The 23,920-nt window shown below is 40.7% G+C and overlaps 1 protein-coding gene across 1 annotated transcript in view; it reads right to left on the minus strand.

The window, feature by feature from the left end:
- The window catches only part of PHLPP1 (PH domain and leucine rich repeat protein phosphatase 1), a 140,241-nt gene that overhangs the window by 4,891 nt on the left and 111,430 nt on the right, over positions 1 to 23,920 (minus strand). Inside the window, exons 10-15 of the mRNA XM_052780670.1 lie at positions 21,521 to 21,676; positions 12,443 to 12,643; positions 11,266 to 11,428; positions 6,390 to 6,520; positions 2,705 to 2,809; positions 1,573 to 1,767 (exon numbers count right to left, since the gene is read on the minus strand). Of these exons, the coding sequence (XP_052636630.1) occupies positions 1,573 to 1,767; positions 2,705 to 2,809; positions 6,390 to 6,520; positions 11,266 to 11,428; positions 12,443 to 12,643; positions 21,521 to 21,676 (951 nt within the window). The remainder of the gene's footprint in view (positions 1 to 1,572; positions 1,768 to 2,704; positions 2,810 to 6,389; positions 6,521 to 11,265; positions 11,429 to 12,442; positions 12,644 to 21,520; positions 21,677 to 23,920) is intronic.

Raw genomic sequence — 23,920 nt, forward strand, 5'->3', positions numbered from 1 at the left:
AGTTACTAACCTGTTAAATAGGTTCTTAGAAATATTTAAGCCTGTTGTTTTAGCAGGAGTCATAGTGAAAAAAAAAAAATGGATAAAACTGAAGTTTTCAGAATCCTGTCATTAGAATATAAAGTCATTTCAATACTAGACTGTGAAAAACCATCCATCCTTCCCCAGTATCTTGTTTATCAGGGCCTCCTCCCATAGTAATTAGGAGTTAAAGTAATTAGAAAGCTAATTATAGAGGTTACTAAAATTTATATTAAGGCTAGGTATAGCTGGCAAGAACTTTTGATTCAAAATCCTGGGGAGAGAACGCATGACTAAATTTGTAACCAAGCTTCAATGTGCTTTTTTATTTTATTTTTTAGAAATACACTTCAGGAGTGTTGCATATCATCTGTAATAATCCTCAATGAATGGTTAAATGCAACTGGAATGAATACTATTTCTGGTTCTCCAAAGAAGCGGTTGGCTTATTTTGACTTGAGACACACACACACAAAAAAAGCAGCTTTTTGTAGGAATGCCACATTCCTGTGAAATTGCATTAGTAGCAAACAAAACCACTTAATAAGTACTTTCGATACTCAAATTTGTTATTATTTTTGAATATTTTAAGTATATGGCAACCACCTTCTCTTTGTCTACTGGTCTGAGGCACTGTTAAAAGCAATTACGGGAAGGAAGCATTTTCCCTCTTGTGTTCGTAAGGTTCAATACCACCCTGCTGCTTCTGTATCTTTCCCAATACCAGAACTTCAGTATTTTTCCTTTCCAAAGGTGCAGCAATTGAACGATAAACAATGCTACTTCTAACTTGATCCACTTCCTCAGTCTCTAAGCTGCTTATTTGCTTTCTCCTTTGTTTCCCTGACCTCTATTCTCCTTTGTTCAATTCCCTTCATACTCCTTCACTCCATGTCTCCCCAGGCACAATTTCTTCTTCTGTCAAGAACAGCATGCACGCAGGTTTCCAAACCACTACACTGAGCTACTATTACACTCACAGCTATCATACCACAATCTCTTTGGATGGGTCCTGCTTGAATAATATTCTAAGGCCAAAGGGATGACAGGAGATAGACGTTTCTAAGGAGTCAGACTACATCTTTTAAATATTTGTGTAGCCTTAAATATCCTGTATTGGTACAGAGAAACAGAAAGGATCAGCACAGGCTTTGCAGCCACTAGTACTAAGGAAGTTTAAAAGATGATCAAGAGATTCATACCACTGACTTGGTTACAGCCAATTGTGAATTGTTACGACTTAAAGAATATACCAGAAAAGAGTAAGCCTCCACTCACAACCCATGAGCATTTAGTAACTTTGCAGGTGGGGTTTGGTTTTTTTTTGTTTGGGTAGGGAGGCGTTGGGTTTTCTCTCCCCACACCTGAAAGGAACAGAGGGCAATATTCACAAAACAAGCAATAAAAGAAAACACCGTAGCCAGATACCAAGGCTTTTTTCCCCTCTTGCATTTTTTTGAAGCAAGGAAAGAGCAGGGGTCTGACCTCAAAGCCAACAAACTGCCCAGTGAGCATACACAAGGTAAAAAAGGCTTCAGATCCAAGACTCACCTCTGCATAATGATGAAAGTGTTGATCATGTATTCCTCCTCATTTTTTGTTTTCTGCAGCTCTTCTGCTAAGATGTCGCTCATTGTGCACTGCAGCAGATACGGCACTTCCACATTGCGGTCACCATCAAAAACACCATAAAGGGCCTCCCGGTTGTCACAGAAGTTATTGGCTGAAAGTGCTGCCACACACAGCCTAGTGAAAAAACAAAGCAGGAGAATATCAAGGCTGTTACCCGCTACTAGTTTCTTACCTTGTCATTCTGACCAGAGAGATGCAGCCTGGTCTGAGAGCTAGTTTTAACCACCTCTGTTCACAAGCATTTCAGGACTGCTTTCTGAGCTGTGCAGAAGAGTCAGGCCCATCAACAGTGCTAAGATGTGGAAAGAACTATACTGGAAGTTCAAGCCAAGCCCTAAGGATTCTTCCTCCTTTTCAGCATGTGAATAAGTCCCTTATTTGCAGAAATAGGGGGGGAAGGATCTCTGAAACAACATCAGTTTAAACTGCACTTGCTCCTGCAAAAGCCCTCCTTGTGATTTAACATGCTGAGGACCAAGTTGTGCGTTAAATCAGTTAACAGTAAGTAAAGGCTTGCTGGCACTTGCTACAGAAACCTAGGTAGCAGAAGATTTCTAAAAAGGTATTGAAGGAACAAAGAAAGATTCATCACATTGCCAGCAACAGAGACTAGCAGACTCTTGGTACATTATTTGTCAAGTGCTGCCTTAGTCACAGGAGCTCCGCACACTATGAATATTCAGAGTTTTGGCCATTCTGCCTCTTCCTTTAGTATCTCCGATTTGCTTCGTAAACATCCTTTGGTTGAAGATAAAGCAGCTTTGCAAAGAGGAAAATGCTTTTAAACACTCAGATCTTTTGCAAGTACTGGAGTCTCGCACAGACAAAATGTGTTGGTTATACTTGTATCTTAGCAACTTCCCTAACAAAGACCAAAGCGGAGAGCCAGGCAGGGGCCCGGTATACAAATATAGAGTCATGGCACGGCCTCTGCCTTTGTGAGGCCCAAAATGTCCCCAAAACTTTCACTGAAAAAAGGTTTTCTTTGTATCAGCATAGAGGCGCTCTGCTGCTAGGATGCTCGTATAATAAAAACCACGCCAGGTCATACTTGTTCTTAACGCCCGACGCTTCTGTGTAACCATGACTCCACACCGCTGGTGCTCCTGAAGCATCACCCGCCGAGGGCTGGTCGATCTTGAAGCAACGGATATTGCTGCAAGGAGAAGGGAAAGGGGAAAGATGCAATGGATTGAAGTGCTGACATGATCCAGCTTAAAATATGAAGATAACACTTCTTTCCCCCTCCCAGTTCTGAGTAATACATTTAATAGAAGAAAATGAAGCAGGACATCCGAAGGGGTTACTTTCATGTGTCTGTATACAAAGAACAAAAAAGCAGTAAATAACTGAGCCTCTATGAGGGTGTCAGCTGCACTGTTTTGCTTAGCTGGCTTTTTTTCCCCTGCCCTCACCCCTGAGCTATTTGTTTCAAACCTGGCCCAGTAAGAATACAAGGCAAATTTGTCACTAGCTTGATGAAATCCAGTACAGGGGAGTAATTTTTTAACTTACACATCTCTCCCATCCATTTTAACAACAAGTCTCTGGGCTCTTTTCATTGTACCCAAATGAAACCTCCTGTATGACCCACACCATCCCCCTAAATGAAAAAAAAAAAAAAGAAAAAAAAAAGGAGAAGAAATTCTTTAGGAACAGCAACATGTAGTAACAGCCTTCTATGAAAATGCCCACAAAACAGAAATTCACTCCATCCTGGTCCTGCACCAACCTGCAAGAGCCAGCCTGCGGTCCCGACAGCAGGCACAGCCCTACTGCCTTCCCCAGTTGTGCAGTCCAATTTTTACTTAGGCCCTTGATCCTCTACCCTCCAATTTACTACCAACATAGCCTTTAGCCTGAATTTCAAATCTCTCATGTGGCGTAGTAAAGACTTAAAAAGGGCCCAGCCCTCTCTGTTTATACCCTTCTCTTCACAGCCCTGCTTTGCTGGGGAGAGATGACCTCCCCCGTGCTCCCTACTGCTCTCTTCCAAAGGCAGGGAAAGCGAGCTCCCCCTACGCTGCAGACACTTCAAAGGCACCCGAACCTTTCATGAACCAAATGAATCATAAAAGGACACAAGCAGAAAGGTCTAACTGTTCACTCTCAGCATTCATTTTTCTCTGTCCAAACCCCCACCTGACCTGAACACACAGAAAAGTCTTTTCAGCATTGCACAGCCTTCCTCAAATAACCTGAAGTACTGTCACATCCAGTTTGATTTCTTTTTATGCCAATAGTCAGGATGTGCATCAGAGAGGGCAGATTAAAAGCAAACAAATTACATAAATAACATTAGAACCACTGGTGTTTTAAGCCCTTGGTTTTGCAGCCCTCTGTGTGACAAACAGGAGGCAAACATCTCGCCATGAGCATTGGAAAAGATTATCTGACCCCAAATCAAACTGGAAACCTGGATCTCTTCTAAAGTAGCAGAGATTTTAATTCTGTCTGCACCTGCAAAACACTACACACACGAGCAAACACACTTTCTTTGCAGACTTCTCATACAAGGTACTTATCCTCCAGGGCAGAGGAACTTGGATCAAAAAGGTTTTTCTGTTTGTTTCTTTTTTAACTGGGTTGACCAACGCCTGGTTCCTGGGCAGGTCAAGGACCCAGAGTTGTCTCAAGGCTTCCCAGCAGTGATGAAAAAAGCTACCTCAATGTATTGCTTTCAGCTTCCTCAGTGGCACCCCTACAAATAGACCATGTGCCCAGAAAGGAGTGATACCCAGCAGCACATCCTATGCAGGGAATATGGGCTAAGGCTTTCAGACAGCATGGTTTATTTTCCCCCTAATTTAAAATGACTGTTACAATTGAACTAGATGCTCCTTCCTAAAATTCAGAGTAGCAGCATCTTTTTTTTTTCTTTTTCATTTTAATTACTACTGAAAATTCTCACATCCAATAAATCACTTGGCAACATCCTCCTAAGCACGGAAGCCTCTTTTAAGATCTCCATACATATTAAAAAAGCAAGCATGCATGACAGGACTCTTCTCCTCAGCACCACTGAGAATACATATTAACCTACTGCCTGTTTGAATCCTGCCAGGGCACAGATGGAGAGCTGCCTTTCACATGCAGAAGGAAGATATAAAAAGTACCAAGTGCACAAGTATTTTTGTGCCTGCCACAACAAAACATGTAAAAGGAGCACCTCCTTCCTCACAGACAATTATAGCAGTCAGGGTAGTGTATCAGTACAGACACTAAGAAGCCCCTCAAGGGGCCTGAAACACCTCACTGCGGCTAATGAGTATTAGGACAGAGAACAGACCTGAGGTCTTAAGAATAATTTCATAAAAAACCCAACCAACCAAAACACATGCAAAAGAGGAAAAAAGTTTTCTGTGAATTAAGGACAATGCATATGCCAGTGAAAATACGGCATGTAACTGGGCCACACTACTCTTCTACCACTTCGAACTTAAATTTGTAGAATACTGCTATAGGGCATGATGCCTGAATACTACAGTGGCAAGAGTTTGGCTTGCCCATCTTGTCTGCTGGGTTATACACAAGAAAAGCTGATCTTTCACTTTAAGTTTCGACACAATTCAATTAGCTTTGTAATATACATATTTTTTTTTTTTTATCCCTATGAACCAGAGCAACGTTACACACTACTTCTTCAGGAAGGTTTCCTATATACAATAAAGCAGCTCTTAAAATAGAGGAATGGCCCTTTTTTTTTTTGCTGTCTGCTGCAGAACATGGACTCTTGTCTTTATCTGTGAAAACTCATCATTATTCAAATTTCTATTTAAATTTGATAAAATCCGCTGATTCAAGCTAAAAGCAAACTCACACTGTAAGTTTCCCTTGCTTGCACAACAGATGAGGTTTACTACTCCAGTGTCTGATCTTAACCATTTAAAAGCAAACAACACAAAGAAACTGCTCAATCCTTAAAAAGCTAATCAACCCTTCTTGGAATCATTCAATATTCAAGGATCAAAGAAACTTATAAGGAAACTCGGAGCTGGTGCAGTTCCCTTCAGGACATAAAAAAAGCTCAAGGCAGCACCACTGTCCACAGATTATCTGGTTTAGTGCAACAGTTTCCCAATACACTGCAGAAGGAGGCACAAGGCACTTGGCAAATTTCAGTTACAGATGACACTTAAGTCCCAGGGTAGGAAACAAACAGGTAGACAGGAAGGAAACAGAGGGACCCAAAGCAAGGGAATTAGCTTTGCTGCAAGCAGAGTGGGAGATGTGAGTCTTCAGGAGAGGTTTAAATATGAAAAAAAAAAAAAAAAATATATATTTCTAGGACAAAAGCAGAGAGGTATGAAGGGTAACAAGAAATAGTATGTGAAGAGGTAAAAAGCAGCACAATAGCAAACACAAACCCAAGCACATGAATGCAAAAAAATATAGTAAGCAGCTACTGGCATCTCAACGGGGGAATGAACTAAGTATTTTGGTTGAATCTAATGTCAGAAGTAAAATGAAGATCAAACTGGCCCAACAGTGGTTATCAGACTAGCAGACCCCTTCAGGAGTTACAGCTGAAAGCAGCTGCACTGAAGTGGGTAAAGTCATCCTCTTTAACGAAGCACCAATTTCTGACCTATCCACGTAACCCGTTACTTTCCGACCCACTGACAACAGGGAGCCCTACTCCTTTAAAGAGGTTTACGCTTCTGTGTATTGTGGTTTTGTCACATCCTAGTCACAGGAGTCGTTCTGCCCCCTCCCCACTCTGTAAGGTAACTTACTTCAGCAGCTCTAGGGTTTTGTGATCCAAGGCTAATCTGGGATTTCCAGTCAGGTCCAGCTCTTGTAGTTTTGGAGGCAGGTTTTCAGGCAATGTGACTTCACTCAGTTCATTGCAGCTTAGGTCCACGCACTGCAAAAGGAAGGCAGCCAAATAAGCAAGAAAATTCAGCTGTCATCAAGATCATACAAATTTTGATTAAATGTAGTAATGCATGTTTCATGAACAAAAAAGGCTGCAACCGAGACCTAAGACCATTCATTTAAGTAAGTGGTTCTTACAAAGGAAATGCATATGGCATTTAGCCATCTTACCAGATGTCTGGGACACCTAGAAATATGTTCCCTCCATTTCCATCTCTGGCCAGGTGTCATCTTGTTATAAAACTAGTAAGTTTTGCCTGCTCTTCACAGAGACAAAGATGGTCAGTGTATTTTCAAATATTTAAGAAAAAATGTTACTGATGAAACCAGTCTTTTAATAGATAAAGGAAATGGATATTAATACATTTGGGGCTTCTAAGCCACTGGCATAGCAGTCCCTCCTCCAAAGTCAGTTTAAACCAGCACGAGCATGAGCAGGCTCTCAGGAATTCAGTATTTACTGAGGGATATTAAAATAAGCAGGGTTATGAATGCATGTAGAGGAGTAATAGAGACGGAAAGGAAAAAAATATTGGAGCAGTTTTAAACATGGTTTTAATTCGTGTCATCCTAGATGGATTAATATTTAAATATGAAGTCAATAAAATGAGTGAAAAAAATTAAAGCTTAAATATTTCAGAAAAAATATGACAGAAAACAGCAGAGAAACTTGCTGGCTATCCACCAGCTTAGCACAAATTAGCTAGAACAAGTGCACTAGAAAGACAAAAATCCCCAAACATCGTTTAAAGCCGCATATCCAGATAAAAGTCAATACACAACGAAAAATATGGCATTTTAGAACAAAACCGACTCTCCAAACCCTATTACAGGGCCATCAGTGTAGCATGCACCAAAAACTGCACACAAAAAATCTGGAGAGGACAAACCAGGGTGGTATTTAAAAGGATAGAAGAACTACGAACATCTTGGAGAAAGATCATTTTCTACTTTCAATGTGCAAAAAGAGAAAGACTTCAAAAACTTTAATAAAACAGAAAGCTGAAAGGGGTCGGGGGAGGTTTTTCCTAGCTGCACATTTTGACCATTACATAATTTCCATGGATACAAGAGAGACACTTTCATTTCTGTAGGTATATTCAAAGAAATTGGGTCCTGAGCTGGAAGAGGCATAAGATAACCTAGTCAAATCTGGAAAAGAAAAATCTCCTGAAACTTTATTAAATACACGCAATGGAAATAATGAATTTCCAACTCAAATCTTGACTCCTGAGGTTGTCTAATATGGAGGCCTTATTATCTATGAAGAACAAACTGCTGACGTTATCTAAGCCTGATAAGGAAATCAGAGTTTAAATCTGTCATGCAAACAAAGTAGTAGACAGCTTAACAGAACAGTTATTCCAGCCAGCTATTTTCCTCTGCGCAACTCCTTGCTGCTTCCAAGGAGCCAGTAATTACTTTGCAGATTAAAGAAGCTGCCAGCAGGCCTTGCTGTGTTCAACACCCCAATGCCATTCCAAATTTGATGGAAGAGCATGCTGGAATAACAAGTACAAAAATCAGTAAAGTAATTTCACTGTTCTCATTAAATGCCCAATACGCCAAAGGTAGCAACACTCTACAGCAGATCCCTTCGTCCCTAGGCACTAGTGAAGATAGCTTATTTATCAGGTTAGGATTTCCTAGATTTTATTTGTACTGTTTGAAGAATAGGCTAAGAGGGACTTCCTGCATATCTATGTTAAATTAGTCCTTATTCTACTCCACAGGCAAGCAGGCAAGCATATTTCCTAACTGATCCCAATTTCCTCATGCATTATTTAAATACAAGCTGGTTTAGCCTCACCCATGCAGCACCAGAAGAACAACTCCTGCAATTGCACACAGGATTTTGCACTGGACGGGCCAGCTGAAAGACAGGGTTTGATATTCAGCATTTGCTTACACTGCATTTACAGCTTTGTAACTGTTTCGTTCAAGGCTGGAAGGGACTTGAGTTCTCTCCAGTTGCAACAGAAGGTGGCCATACCAAAACTAACCTATTTAACTAGGAGAAAAACTACCAAAGATTGAGAGTTTCGTCTCTAAGATGCTACTGCTACTAGATCTTCACTTACTTCGGATCTCAAGGTAATGCTCCTGTGAAAGACAAGCTTGACAAAAAACCGCGACAAGAAACCTCCATATCACCCTCATCACAGCAGCCCAGCAAGACAACCACAAAAGAGAAGCAATTCATCAGTCATCAAAAACTTTATGATAAAGTAAAGCCAGATCCCAGGTGGGAAAAGCAAGCCTGGGTCGCTGAACTCTGTTCAAGCAGTAAGGACTACTCAACTGTTTGACTGCGAAAGAACACCAGGACGCTGGATAACAATTTAACAAGTGCCCTTTTTTATTTTGTAAGGCAAGGAAATTGAAGTCAAACAATGGCTGTAAGGAAGACTCTGCTGGGGCATTGACTCAGGTGTGTGTGCTTCCAGCTGTTTGACCACTCGCAGAAGACATTTCAGTGTGCACAGATAAACCTAACTCTGACAGTATAAGTAGCTGTCATAAAATACAGTAATAACCCTAAAAAACGTACAGGATATCTCAGAGACATCCACCAGGCTCTTTAATGCAGGGGACAACACATAACTTCTGTAGCCTTGACAGTAGTGTGTAAAAAAGGCTTAGAGACAATTGTACCACTAAAGTGACCTTGTGTTTAAAAATCCTGGAGTTACTGCAAGTGTAGAACCATCATCATTTATAACAGCTTTCCTTCTGAAATTATTTCAGACAGCATAGTAACTGCTGCTACTAACTGATCCAGTATCACTGACTCCAAAAACACGTCAGCCTCTCAGGCTAATTTAATACAAAACAGCCATCACCTCAGGTAACAGAGTTTCCCAAGAAGTTTAGAGTGCTTGAATGCCTCTTCACTTAAAATTAACCATCAAGTATGATATAATCACAGAGGTGACATGAGACTATACAACTTTGTGCTTTGCTACAAGCAAGCTTATTTCACCAAAGGATCAAATCCACACTTAAGCAATAGATTCTGAACTTAGTTTGGCATATTTTGAATGCTCTCATGTACCTAAGAAGGAGCTCTGGTTAAGCTAAGTAACAGCTACAGGCAGGCACCACAAGCTTGGCCTCCAAACTGACAAACACCAATCCTGACCTAGAGAAATCACCAAGAGGCCAGAAGAACCCCTACGCCCAACAAGGCACCTTCCCATCTGGCAACTACATGAACTCATCTCACGTAAGTCAAGACCAGGCCTGAGTACTGACTAGGCATTTTCTTTCCACAAAGGTGGAGTCCCAGAGCACTGGGCCCTCTTAGATGAAGTCACGCACTGCTATCCCTGCAGTCCCAAAACAGTTAGTGACGTCTGTGACTCTTTCTTCTGCTAAAGAGAACTAAGTAACTGTAGGGAACCAGCAAGAAGAAACTGCCAGGTCTTCCAAGAGCGTTTTTCTGCTAAGCGTTGTGGCAGAGTAGCACTTTAAATACTGACGCTTTTATAAAACATTCTGCTTTCCCCAAAATGCACGAACAGAAGGAAAAAGCTGATTGTTCCCTATCAGCCTGTTTACATTATCCTCAATTTTTTTTTGGGTTAACACCACCCTCATATTTTTAAAGAAATGTTTACTGCACAGAGCCTCGCTCCCCCACCCCAATTCTTCCTCTCAGAAAAAAGTTTTTGCTTCTGATTGATTCTAAATGGCCCTCCGCTTCCTCTGGCTATTGTTCCAAAGAGGGAGGAGTAATCAAAAACCCACAAGTTTGTTTGAGATTTCCTGGCTAAAACCACAAAGCTCATCTTTACATGTACTCACTGTCCAACAGAATTATTGCTCCTGCTGCTTTGCCTGACCCCAGACACTGAGGCACACATGGCAGTCTGGGAACTTAGCCTTTTGACTTTACAGAGCACCCGAAGGACACTTAAGTTGTTTTGAGTCCATGAATAGGTAATCAGTTCTCAGCCTCGGAGAACGACAGATTTTTCTGCTGTATCACAAGATTTGTATGCTGCACGTTAACTGTCTCCCAACTCTGGCCAGCGGAAACAGCACGCAGTGTGAAATATTCTGCACTATAGCCAGGCGAGAAGCAGGAACTCGATTCACAAAAGGTAAGCAGTAGTGCTCTTCAGCGTGGTCAAGCAAAGAATGTGTCCCACAAAAAAAAGTGTCAGGAAAAGTACAGAATTACTTCTCAAAACACATACAAGAGACGGATTAAGCATTCCTCCGGTTGTGCAAAATATGACTGCAATTAGGAAAATTAAAGTAGCTTGCCTAAATACTCAAATCCTGTGCTCCTGGAATTTATCTCTGTCCCCAAGGCCTATCCTATTTTGCAGCTTCAGCGGTTTTTAACACGTGCTCTAAACAAAGTCCATTCCTACACAATCAACCAATTGCCAAGGCAGCAAAAGTTAATTACACATAGCTCTTGCCAAATATTTAAGTCCTATCATAACAGACTGTCACAGGAAGACAATTAACACTTATTTGGCAGAGAAGATAGGATCTAGTGAAGGTGAGTGTAAAAATCAGATTTTGAGGCTCTTCTTCCATTCCACTCTGAGGGAGCACAGGGGCGAATATTTTGCATATGACCTCAGAGGAGAAAGCAGCTGTCAGATCTCCGCAATTTCTGAGAATATAAAATCCTGTAGCAATGAGAGACCTGAGGGGAGAATAGAATTGGTAAAGTTGCATTATACTTGCTTCTTCCAAAGCACATTCATTCCTTACCTTTATTTCAGAAAGCTGCATGACTTCTGGAAAGACTTCGATGCAGTTGGAATGAGCAATTACAGTATGCATACGTCTGCAGTTCATGATGGTTGTTGGAATGGCTTTCAGTTTGTTCCCACTAATATCAATTTCCTCCAACTCTTCCAGCTTGGCCATTTTGCTACGAAAACAAGAGTTTGAGAATTCTTCTTTTAAAAGACATGCATATTTTATTTTGCAGTGGTGATAAGAGCAGTGGTTTTCATTATTTTAAGAAAATAAAGTTGTGGACTTTGATCCTTGTTCACAGCAGTGCCTGTCACCTCTCCTCACATCAGATGGTAACACAGTGGTGGAACAAAATGTGTGCTGCTTCTGTCAATGTTTTGTTAATGCTACCTTTTAAATGACTTATTTTGCTTACATTGCCCCTGCTCACCAGCTCACTTTCACTCCTTTTCCTCCTTTCTTCCACCTTCTTTCAATCCTAGCTTCTCACTTCATCCCAAATTTTCCCCTCCACCTTCTAGAATCCCACTCAGCCCTTCCCCCTAATTCATCTCCCTCCCTCCCCCTTGCCGCTGAAGCGCAGCTGCTCAGAACATCACACAAGGACAGAGATGTCTCTTCCTTTATTTATTGGCATCTCTTTTCCAAGGTTGTACCCCATCAGCTTTACAGCACATCTTACACTTGAAAGATTTCTGATTAAAACAGAGTGAACTGAAAGTACAGAAATTGCTGCCAAGGCAGAATCTCCTTCCGGAGTGAGAGGATTTTTCCCTAGTGGAGTTCAGTCCACTTCCAGAAGACATTTCCAGACTGCTATGCTCACAAATCTCTTGTAAGGAGAAGCACACCAGGTGTAAGCGAAGTGACTAAGCCAGGGAAAACAGAAGACCTCCTTGCTTGACTTCAAAAGCATACTGCGGTCATGCTGAATTAGTCCATTTGAAAAGAGTTTCAAGTGCAATCAAAACACACCAACTAACATGTAGCACTCACTTGTCTGTGTAACCCAAGAGAGGGTAGCAAGGTGCAAAGGGCATAGCAGGTGAATCCACCCACTGCAGTATCACTACATTCAAAATATAGCCTGTGCCACCACATTTCTGTGCAATTTAGTTCTCGCTGTGAGAATGTTTCATGATGCCCACCCACCGGTGGGCCAGAGGTAGTGAAACCAGTTACTTACCTCGCAGGGAAGCTCTGTAGACGATTGTAAGCCATGTGCAAGATTTTCAGGTGAGGATGGCCTGTTAACAAGGGTACGCATTTATCTGTGAGGTTGTTATTGGTCAAATACAACTCCTGCAAGATACTATGGGTTTCTTCAGAAAGGGTGGCTGGAGGAAGCATTTCCAGTTTGTTGGCAGAGGCATTAAGAAATCTCAGGCTGCAAAGAGAAGTTGCAAAAGAGAGTTCAGTGAAACATCCTGCAGGTTTTGTCCAAAAGCACGAATAAAATCTCTCTTTTTAAGAGTTAAGATAGTTATAAAGCAAAGATCAAAAGCAACAAGTTCACAACAATGGACAGAAAGATAGAAAGTCTAACATTATATGAACAAAAATTCTGATTATGTTTTTAAATGAACACATTTGTACAAACGAAGTATCAGCAAAATGAGTACGTCAAAATGCCTCTATCCCCTTATCAATACCTCAGCACTTCCATCATTACTACAGATGTACCTACAGGTAAGAGCAATAACAAACCACATCATTTCCATATTCGTTCCACATAAAAATGAGTTCTGAATTCATCATCAATGAACCACAAGAGTATAGCTGCCCTTCAAGTGACTAAAAAGTCACTGGTAAAAAAGCCAGCCAATTTTTCAGTATTTTAAATACTGGCTAGGGTGCAGACAGTATTTTGTTTAAACCTGCAGGCCTGAAAGCAACTACAAAACATGAAAAAGTACTCTGAATATTTGGGTAACTAAAGATGCACCAATCACAGAAAAAAACCCTGAGACCAAGCAGTAATTTGCCTTTTAGATTTTAAAGACAGACAGTGCTAACAGTAAATTAAATTTTAAAAGTTATACACTTGCTTGCTGATGTATGCAGCAAGACAGCCAGATCTCTATGTAGTTCCTGAATGCCCTTCCCTTACTTGCCAAGTAGCAGAAGCCCTTGTCAGTATTTTCTGCAGTCCCACCGCAAGCAGCAAGGACTGAAGAAGCACAGAAATGAAGTTATTCTTTCTCCCTCAAAGGAGTTTTTTCAGGATGGAAACAAGACCTGTTGAGGTATAGGCACTGCCCACTCCTGCCAGTCAAGTTCTGCGGGCAGAGGATCCATGTTTCTTTAGGGGAGTTTAGTGATCACAGCAGCACTGGAGGAATATACACTGAAGGGATCTTGAGGGCTAGAATTCACACAAGCAATTCCAAAGAAATGGAAAAATAAGGCTATTTACCCTTTAGTAACCAACTCTGGCATGACCATGCCTTTTCAACAGAAATAAGACCTCTCTCTTCCTTCCTCCCCTTTTCAGAAAAGGCTGCCTCGGAGAACTTGCGATACAGAAGTAAGCGTGTGCCTGCTAGTCTGCAGTGACCACGTTCAAACCAGGCTGTACTGCTCCTACCAACTAACAGGAACGGGCAGCTGCAAAGCTGCGTTCAAGAAACAAGACTCAGAAATGAGCTGGCTGAAGCCTATAAAGCCACTGATCAGGACACAAAAGGTAGATGCGCTCCTGTCATCGATCATAAGAGAAAGTAGTAAAATATTGATAGCTTCTCCCATGCATGCAGGAATCCACACTGACCTTTAAGATCTATTAATGAATGAAATGGATTTGCAAGAGTTGCAGCTGGTTGAAACTTGCTTAGCAGCAAATAAGGGTCAGACATGCTACAGAGGAGTCACGTGGAATGCCAAAGGATTACAAAAGCCACTATTTCCATTAGAAGCAAAAATCTCTTAGCACTGCACAGAACTGAAACTAGGTTAGCTGTTTTACACAGACAGAGGAGTCCACTTCGGAGAAACACAGTTTAATCCTCAGGCTCATTCATTATTCACAAGGGTGGTAAAACTCCAGAACAGGGAGGGAGGAGAGGGAGGATTAATACAGAGAAGGGAATAAGCAGCTGAAAGGGCTTTTAAAATTATTTATTTATTCTAAAAAGATGCTGCTCAATTTCACCCCTTAGCTATAAACTAAAAATATATTAAGCTTATTCAAAGTTGGATTATTAAACTGAAGCATACCACATCAACGGTTCCTGTACTTAATTAAACACCAGCAAACACACCTATTGCTGAAGTACAGACAACTATTACTTTGGCAACTTGAATCTAATATGCATGATAGTCTTCTCTCTCCACAAAAAAGGCACTTTGATTAACATTAAAGCCACAATATCCTTTGTACCACTCATAGTACAAAATAGTTGTCTCAGCTCAGCCTGGAAAGGTTTAAGTAACAAAAAGGTTTAAGGCTGCTGGGAAAAGTGAACTTTCACAGGAATACGATGGGGATGAGGAAGTGGCGGCAAAAACAACCCCAAGAAAGGGCATGTTCTGCCACCCTGAAGAGGAATCTGTATTTTACTTATGTTCTTGCAAGCTGCAGCAGAATAACCTGGAGTGTTTCACAGGTACCTTCTTTTAATAACCAAACGGAGCCAAATAGATAACCTAGAGAGCATCCTATGGCTATGAAGTTCAGAAGAACGTAAGTTCACAGAAGTACAGCTAGCCAAATGCTTTAGGTAAGAAAAGGTACATTGCTATGATAAAGCTGAAATTAATACACACTACTACACTGAAGCCATTTTAAATTCAAAAGAAAAATGAATCAAACAAAAGCTCTTTGTTTTTAATAAACTTTCAACTTTGGTGGACTACAACAAGAAATTTCAAGCTGTTCCCTCCCTGGTATTAAAAGTGAACGGAATCTGTGTATTCCTGCCAAAAATAAGTTTTGATGCATCTATTTTCCAATGGGGAAAGGAGAAAGGAGAGCTGTTGCTCTGTACCCTCCCACCCTTTTGCCTAATCTTCCAGAGAGTGATATGACAATGTTGGAAATAAATCCCCACCATTCTGACCTACAGCTTAGTGCCTTGACATGAACAAGGTTTAGGTGGCTAGCAAAATCTTGCCAAGGTCTAGAATGTGAACCCTGTGGTAGTAGGGTATCTCATTTACCCCATACGTAACAACACGTGGCTGGGTAACATTCAACAGTGAGGTTCAGGATAGTCACATACTAATCTCTGTCTGTTGCTGACATCATTAAAATTAAATTAACTTTTTAGAAAAGAGTATGCTGCTTATTTACATGTTCCTTTTGACCACCTGTTACATTATAATGGTAAAAACATTCTCAAACGTTAAGATATTATCTGATTTTAAATAAAAAAAAGGGGGGACACACGCCATTCTTTGGGCAGAAAACAGAACAAACCAGCACATTGCTACTGCCAAAGCTTTGTCAATTCTGTGCTATAATCTTATGTCCAAAAAAGAAAAAAAAAAAAAAAAATCTATACTTGCCTATCAGGTTTCCCCTCACACTGATTTAAGACAGAAGTCCTCCTCCAGGTTATTTCCACTCCCCTATTTCTTCATTCTCGTGCAATGTGCCAGCTGCCTCCTTAGAAGGCACATCTTACAAATGCCCTCCAGAGGAGTGGAAATTTACTTGGGCACAACTGTTCCCATCTCTCTTGTGCATGGACTTAAATTGATTCATGTTCCTTGAAGATATCCCACTCATATTGCTTATCGGATGGAAGCAGAATGTCAAGTATTAAAGCTCAGTCCAAAATTAATTGTTTCCCTTTCCAATTCCACCCACACACTATACCACAAGCTCATGAAAAAAGTACAGCTTCACTACAAAAACCTGAATTCAGCAGCCTGCACACATACCAGAGTATAATATAGCGAGGAGAGCATGAATTAACAAGTACTAAAAGAGTGTCGGAGATTAAGAAAGAAACGAAGGCGCTGGCAGGGAGATGCCAGAATTCTTCAGCTTTGACAAGGTGCAAATTCTCCTCTGGGGTAATAATATAAATATTGATCTCCGGCTGGAATAAGTCACCTTTGGTTTTATAGGGTATTAAAGTACAGTCCTTCGCTGGATTTAATTCTCCAAGAGACAACATAGACAAAAAAAAAAAAAAAAAAAAAAAAAGACTGTCCCAAAGAAAGGCTAGAATCAAGGACATGTATCTAATTCAACAAAACAGACCTAATATGCAGTCACATGCATTCCCTATTTGAACCCAGAGGACTCTGATCTCAATCTGAACTTCCAAAAGCAGAGGAAGAAAATCTACTGAAAACTGCAAAAGGTTTGAAATCTTAAAATCAGTGCCTACCTCTAGCACACACAAAAGCTGGATATAGACAACTGTGAGAATACAGCATCTCCCAATTCCTCACTGTTTTCTGAGGTAGCCTGGCAAACTTGGCTTGCTGGTAAGACAAAACCACCACTGAAAAATCTAAGTCCTCCAAAAAGCTTTGGAATGTTCAACATTAAAAGCAGCAACACAGGCAACTGCATCCAATGGTGAAGCAGCAGCAAATCAAAACCCCTGTGCTTAGCTTGAAAGTACTGATAAGAGTTGGAAAGAATACTGCAGCTGCAAAAAAGAATATGCAGAGAAATCAAGATCTCCAGTTTGGCCTGTGCCCCAGGATCTCCATCAGCACAGAGCAATCAAAATACAAAATTTCTTCTTCACTCCCTTCTGCAGAGACATGCCCTCAATTTCTGATCGTCTAATCCTAAAATAATTTATGATTGTGGTAGCAGGTGTGTGAGGAAGAATCCTGTAAGCTAAGTGTGTCTGGGAGGAAAAAGAAAGAGGAAAGAAAAAAAAAAAATCAAGGCAGTTTTGCCAGCCTGTGCAAAAGAGGGTATTTCCTCTCCTTTTAAAAAAAATAAAATAAATGAAAGGACGGAAACATTCAAGTGAATCTCCTTCCTGTTGAGGGACTGCCAAAAAAACCACTTAACTGCTGCTGTCTCCTCACAGCTCTTACTTTCTAACCTATCTTTAGCCATTTCATTAACTGGGATTTCCCCAGTTTCTAATATATCTGCTTGCAAACCCTAACCTACCAAAGAAACAAACGCAGCTAAGCATTTCTGCAACAAAAGTGTGTGCATCAAACACTCAGATAGCTCTTTGCATTCATCTGACTTTGTTTCCTCCCTCACTTCTGCATCCACGATTGGACTGAATACTTGCATCAAAAAGAAGCAGCCACAGTGGGTAGAAATGGCAAATTATCAAACAAGAGCAAGTTTAACTGGGTCACCTTCCAGAACTCCAGCAAAAAAACCAACGCCAAACCAAATTAAATTAAATCAAATCAAAACAAACAAACAAACAGAAAAAACAAACCAGATAAGAACAGCTGAACAAAGCTGAAAACAAGAATCATGCAGACGAGAGCCTAAACAGGCTCCAAATAGCTGACACTGTCTTAGCCCCCGCAGCTGGCCACTACCAGACACTACAAAACAAAGCCCAAGGTTTAAGTTGTGCACATCACAGCTACACATCTTCACCACACAACTGCTTTAAATATTCTGATGGCTGTTTTAAGGTTTATACTGAAAACATTCCTACTAACTGGAAAGGAAGCTTAGGCAAGAGGGAAACCCTCACCCTTCACCACCACATCTCCATTTTTAAACCCCCCTGACCACTGCCACTGCTCTTCTACCATACCCAGGTAAAGCTCTTGCATGCTTGCTCGTCTTATCCGAAGAGCATTTTATACAACAGTTTTCATGCCATTAAACGGTAGTTTGCTGCAAGCTGGTCAAGCAAGGCAGTAAAAAGTCTGTATGAGAATCGGACAGAGCAGGAAAAGCATCACAACAGACGAAGCAGTGGATAGAAATGAAAGGCTGCAGGAATGCAGGTGCACGGAAAAAGGTTCAGGACTCAGCTTGGGAGATTTCCCCATCAGCCGTAGCACTTGCACAAATTCTCTGTTTTTGCAGCATCTGGTAATGAGAAATGAAGAGATTATCTGGCTGCCTCTGTGGCGCTCATCTTGCCAAGAAAATCCCCACCCTACAAGAGAAATCCTTGCTAACATGATCAAGATGTGCATACTTTCAGTGCAGTAAACAGAACCAAGTTCTGTCTTGGTTAGAGAAATGTTTCATAGGCTAGTTCTCAATTTCTCCTCGAGTAACAGTTTAAAATAGAGAATTAATTAAAAAACAGACCAACAAAATATCCCTAAATTATACTCTTCAGCAGAGGAGGATACCTTTTCATTGGTTTTTGAAGGAATAAGGCAGAAAAGCAATGTTTGTTGATTCTTCTATGAAGAGAACAGAGGTTTTGAAGTGTTTTTTTCTTTTTTTTGGTGAAAGTGATATTCTCTCTTCGTGCACCAATGCACCGATTTCCCTCCCTTCCTCAGATGTTCTAGATGTCAAAGCCCACCAGTGCTTGTGCTGAAGTTCGCCCAAGGCACTTCACACCCACTTCGTCAAATATTCAGGATTGAGAAGGAGAAAGCGTTTATAATTCACAGCATGAGACTTCATATCCAGACAAGATATCATCTGTCAGTTGCACAGAGCCGAGTACCTTTCCAAAAAAATAAACTAATCTTTTCAAGGCTGAAAAAGGTAAGTCATTTTATGGAGAGACAAAGGTTCTGTAAAGTAAAGTGATTTGTCCAACATTGCACGCTGGGTAGAGACCACGGCAGACCGCCCAGGAAACCCAGTTCTCTTGGCACGTCTGGCAGTACAGATTGTGCTTCCCAGGGAATGCTTGGAGGAGAGAAGCATTTTACCTTTTTAAAACAAAACAAAACCCCTGAACACCTTTCCCTGGCCCAGACCCAGATCTGTTGACACTTAGCTGCTGACAGATGTAAACATTTGAAAACAAAATAAAAAGAAAGATATTTCCTGTAGGAAATTCCAAACTTAAAACTCCGTGCACTGAATCTGCACTGCTGTTTTCCTTCAGTTATCACTTTTGCAGCAGTCATTGGAGCACCAGCATGGACAAGCCTTTTGTAAGCCAAGTCATCTAAACCAGTAAAGGGGTAGGGAAAAAGGGGGAAAACCCCACCCAAGCCAACGGCTTGTATTATCATCACAAGCCAGGGAGGCTGCAGCGGTGGTGAGATGCCAGATGGGTAAGCTCTGTTCAGCTCCTGCAACAGTACATGACTTTGTTAATACCCACAGAAGACTTGGAAAACACAGGCCCTGTACTGCTCGAAAGCTGCAGACCATCAAAGCTGCAGAGGGGAAAAAATCCCCAAGTCTGAATCAGCCATTTAATACTGTTATTCAATATATTTTTTAATTCTACCTCTTCTCAGCACACTTTCAACAAACTTCTGGAAATCTACCCCCAATCGTGATTTTAGCCTGTACTGGTTCATTTTGGCATCACACACACACACACAAAAAAGCTGTCTACAGTTTTGTAGCTCAGTTTAAAGAGATGAGTGGCAGTACAGAAAATTCAGGTTCTCTCTCACTGCCAAAATTGCGCTAATCTACATCCTAGACCTACAACCTGTTTTTTATAGAAATTTTACAAAATTATTTCTCTCTTTGCTTTCAAAGATGCCAGTAGCTTTCTGAAACTTACTTAAAGGTTTCTTTCCCTTCCAAGTTAACAGATAGGAATTTCAGCCTGGGACTTGTAAATAGCTTTTTTTTTTTTTTGACCTAATTTTGCGACTTCCTGTACAAAAAACTTTTTACAAGGTTTCATTTCTGAAGTTCATACAATCTCTAATGTACAATAGTTTGAAAAATCATCCACAAGACAATTACAACTGCTGATGTGAAACATCCTTGCCACATGAACAGGCTATGAATTTCATCACTTTTAAACAGAAATGTGCCAGATAATCGCAATTATTACAGTAGTAACATTACTAAATTTCAAAGCTTTGACTGCACTTTTATGTAAAGTCTCAACTGAAACAGTAAATTAACATCAGAATAACTTTGCTGATAATCAATTTATTCCAAAGGTGGTACCCTACTCAGGCTTGAATGTGGACAGTATGCAATAGTGTTGTTCAAAAAAAAAAAAAAAAAAAATCAAAGTACAAAAATTATTTTAAAGGTTCTTTAAAGCAAATCAAGACCAAAATGTCATACTGGTTTCCAGAACCAAAGCCCTGCCCTAGTGAAGTTCACCTTTTGAAAGATAATTTTTAACCTAAATGATAAATCCCTCAGAACATTACTGTTCAGGAGTAAGTCAACTGTTTATTTAGAAATCATCTCAACAACCAACCTAATTCTCCAATTCCCAACACTGTGAATCCCAGGAAATTTAACCAAAGATTCATGACAGAATGAACAACAGTATAAAAGTAGGGGGTTTGCAATACTCTTAATCGGGTGAGGAGCTGTGACAGTGAGATCACCACTAATTTTGCTTCTCCACCTCTCAAGAAACCCAGGAGCTATGCATTCCTTTTCTCACAGCTAGGATCAGAAATAAAACCCCACAGCACACAATCTCACTCTCTGTTAAATTATGCATGGGTTGAGCACTCAGAAATCCCATGACTGTATGTGGAAGCACAGAGGTGCAAGGAACACTGACACCAAGCGGGGCAAGCCCATCCACCATCCTCAGACTATGCTACCAACCTCCCATATTTCAGCCACAGCCACTTTACAGTGAATGTTCATATCCAGGAAGAAAGATTATGAAGACTCTGAGACTAAAGAAACAGCAGCCTAAAAATAAGAATCCAGAAAGCAGATCAAGTGGTGACACCAGCTAAATTAGTGACAAACATTTGAAAAGCATAAAAAAATTCACAAGGCAAGGACAGGGGAACAACTGAGTTATTCTGACAGCCTTATGCACAGATTTTGTTTTGTTTGACAGGTATAAATAAGTTCTAGCCTCTGACCAAAGGGGAAAAAAAAGCTTTCACACTCCATCAAACAAGCCGAAGAAATATGTATTTAAAGAAACTGCCACTAACCCATCTCAGTGTATGTAGTAGAAAATAGCATGTGCTTCACTTTACAGCTAGATTTCAAGAAGTAGGTGTTCAGCAGGAGCTTGGTGGGGAAAAAGAAGCAACCATATAAGGCAACAAAACCAGAATAAAAAGAATGTGTTTTGGTGAGTTGGGCAGACATCTGTTCTTACCACACAAGGCTTGGCAACTTTCAAATTAGGGGAACCTCAGATTACCCTTTCAGCTAGGAAGTAACACACAAAGCAAGGTTCCTCACGTGCAAGTCGAGATCAAATTTCTTTATATTTACCTGTCTGCTTTCAAAAGCAGGTTAGATGGCAGTTCAAGGAGCTGGTTGTGTTGCACGTCCAGGACCTCCACTTGCGTTCGCTCGAGCCGATCCGGTAGCCTTCCTAACATGTTATGTCCTGCCAGCAGCTTACGCAAGCTACTATTGTAAAACAACCTTAGAGAAATAAACAACACCAAAAATGAGAAAAACCTAAACCAAAGAGTTGCTTTGAGAATTTAGGAGTGATACCACAGTTCATTACAAGAAAGTGATTCAGCCAACCGATTAGCAGACATGGTATTAATTACACACAGATCCAAGAACGTCTTCCCACTCTCCACCAACTTCTTGAAAAGGTTGTTCAGAGACAGGGAAGAAGGTTTAAGGATGATTCAGGAGTTAAAGTAGTGAGAAAGGGTTCTCTCACTGCACTGTATAAAACATGAATATAGAAGCATGACAGTGAAGGAGGTAATTGCTAACAATGGCTGCAGAAAACTGCACATGTGGGATCCCCCTAGCTAATGGAAGAACTTCAGAAGTGTGGGTGAAATCACCAGTCACCCCACAAGCTTCATAGTGCTCTATTCATCATGTGCTGACTCATAATCCAATGCAATTCCACCCCCCCCCCCCCATTTTCCTTTTCTGTTAATACCAGACTAACATAAAGCCTCCTTTCCAGTTCTACAGCAAATGAAATTTATTTAATCGGCTTTACTTTCTTGAGCTTTTACAAGCGATAGATGACCTGGAGTCCCATCCCCCTGCTCCATTTTCTGGGGGGACTGGGTGAGAAGGGGAGAGGGAGAAGAGGGCAATGTAAAGAGACAAGAACAAACAGCTGTTTTGATCAAATAGTAAGCCAAAATTTGCAGTATAAACAACATAATAAGGAGTTTAAAATCTGCACCTAAAGACCTCAAAAATGGAGCAACTCTTGATTTTGAACAGGAACCACTTTCAGCAAATTACAAAAAAAAAGATTATTCTTCATCTGCCACCTGTCTTACATTCCCGCTACTGTACTGTTTAATCTGGCAAACCTGTGCATCATGCTGACCTGTTTCAATCAAAGACTCTCAAATTACTCAGCATTAAAGCAAAAATCTTCTTCCCTCTGTTACAATGACCCAAATACACATAAAGAGCCTCCCTGCCCCTTCCCTACAATACATCAGGTCATCGGATTATTATGCCAAAATAATCATTGAAGTATGCTGAGTATTTTCCCCTTGACAGATACAGTCATGCTCCATATCTGTGTGCCAGCATTAACAGTTATCTCAGTTGGCTGGATCATCTGTGTTATGACCACGGATGCAAGTCAACAGCCTGCGGTATCATTCCAGAAGGCTCAACGCAGGGTGAAAAGACTTACCATACAGTGATAAGCGTATCTATTATGTTTTCATCATTTAACCATTTTTGTTTCACTCCACTTTTACTTGAAAATCTCCCTCAGTTACAGATTTGCCTTTCTATTCTACTTCCTTTTCTAATCAAGACTGGCCAGCATTATCAACACCAAACATTACAGGAAAAAGCAGAATTGGTTGACAATGTCTCCAAAAGAATTTATCACTTTGGGCATTTTTTCGGATGGGTGGGGGCAGTGTCACTTTAAAATAAAAAACATTCAAATCATGGCAAAACCCTTAGCAATCAGCTTTTCCATGAAAATATATTTATAAATAATTCAGAAGAACTGAGTATGTCTTTGGGGTTTTGTTTGTTTTCTCTATTTTCCAAGTTACACAAGCACCAAAGGAACTGGGCTGCCTGAAGAGAGACTGAACCATGAGCGTTTAACTAAGCAACTCCTGATGAGCCTGGGACACCTAGTTCTCAAGCTGGGTGGGGAACCAGAATGCTGGGACTGCTCTTCCCTATGGGCAGCTTTCCCACTTCCCCAACTCCCACTGGAAGTTTTGATGGGATCAAAAAGTTCTAAGAACAAGCATGTCGCTCAGCATCAGCATCTTCTGAGAAAACATGGTTTGGTGAAAGCATGCAACCAATTCCTTTAGTAAGCAACTGTTCTAGAGAACACAATGTTGAATACAAATAGATCTTAAAAACAAAAACAAAACCAGACAAAAAGGAACAAAAATACATACAGACAACTGTTCACTGGTGGTGGCAAGGTCATTTTGGCAACTTGTAATTGAAGCATTTCCATTTTCTTTGGGGAATCTTTGGCAACGTCAGTTTATGACAATGAATTTGTCTTGCATAGCTAAGACTAAGTACCCTTTTTGTTATTTTCCAGTACTTTTAGAGCAGAAATGGCTGTATTACAGCCCAGTGTACATTGTTCCCATTTTCTTTGAGACAAACATTAGTACACAATCCTCTATCTCAACTGCTTCAACTCTTTTGTCTTCAAGGATTGTTTTTCTGTTTCAAGAGGCAAAC

The sequence above is a fragment of the Harpia harpyja genome, chromosome 1, assembly GCF_026419915.1.
Source record: "Harpia harpyja isolate bHarHar1 chromosome 1, bHarHar1 primary haplotype, whole genome shotgun sequence".
Classification (NCBI taxonomy): domain Eukaryota; kingdom Metazoa; phylum Chordata; class Aves; order Accipitriformes; family Accipitridae; genus Harpia; species Harpia harpyja.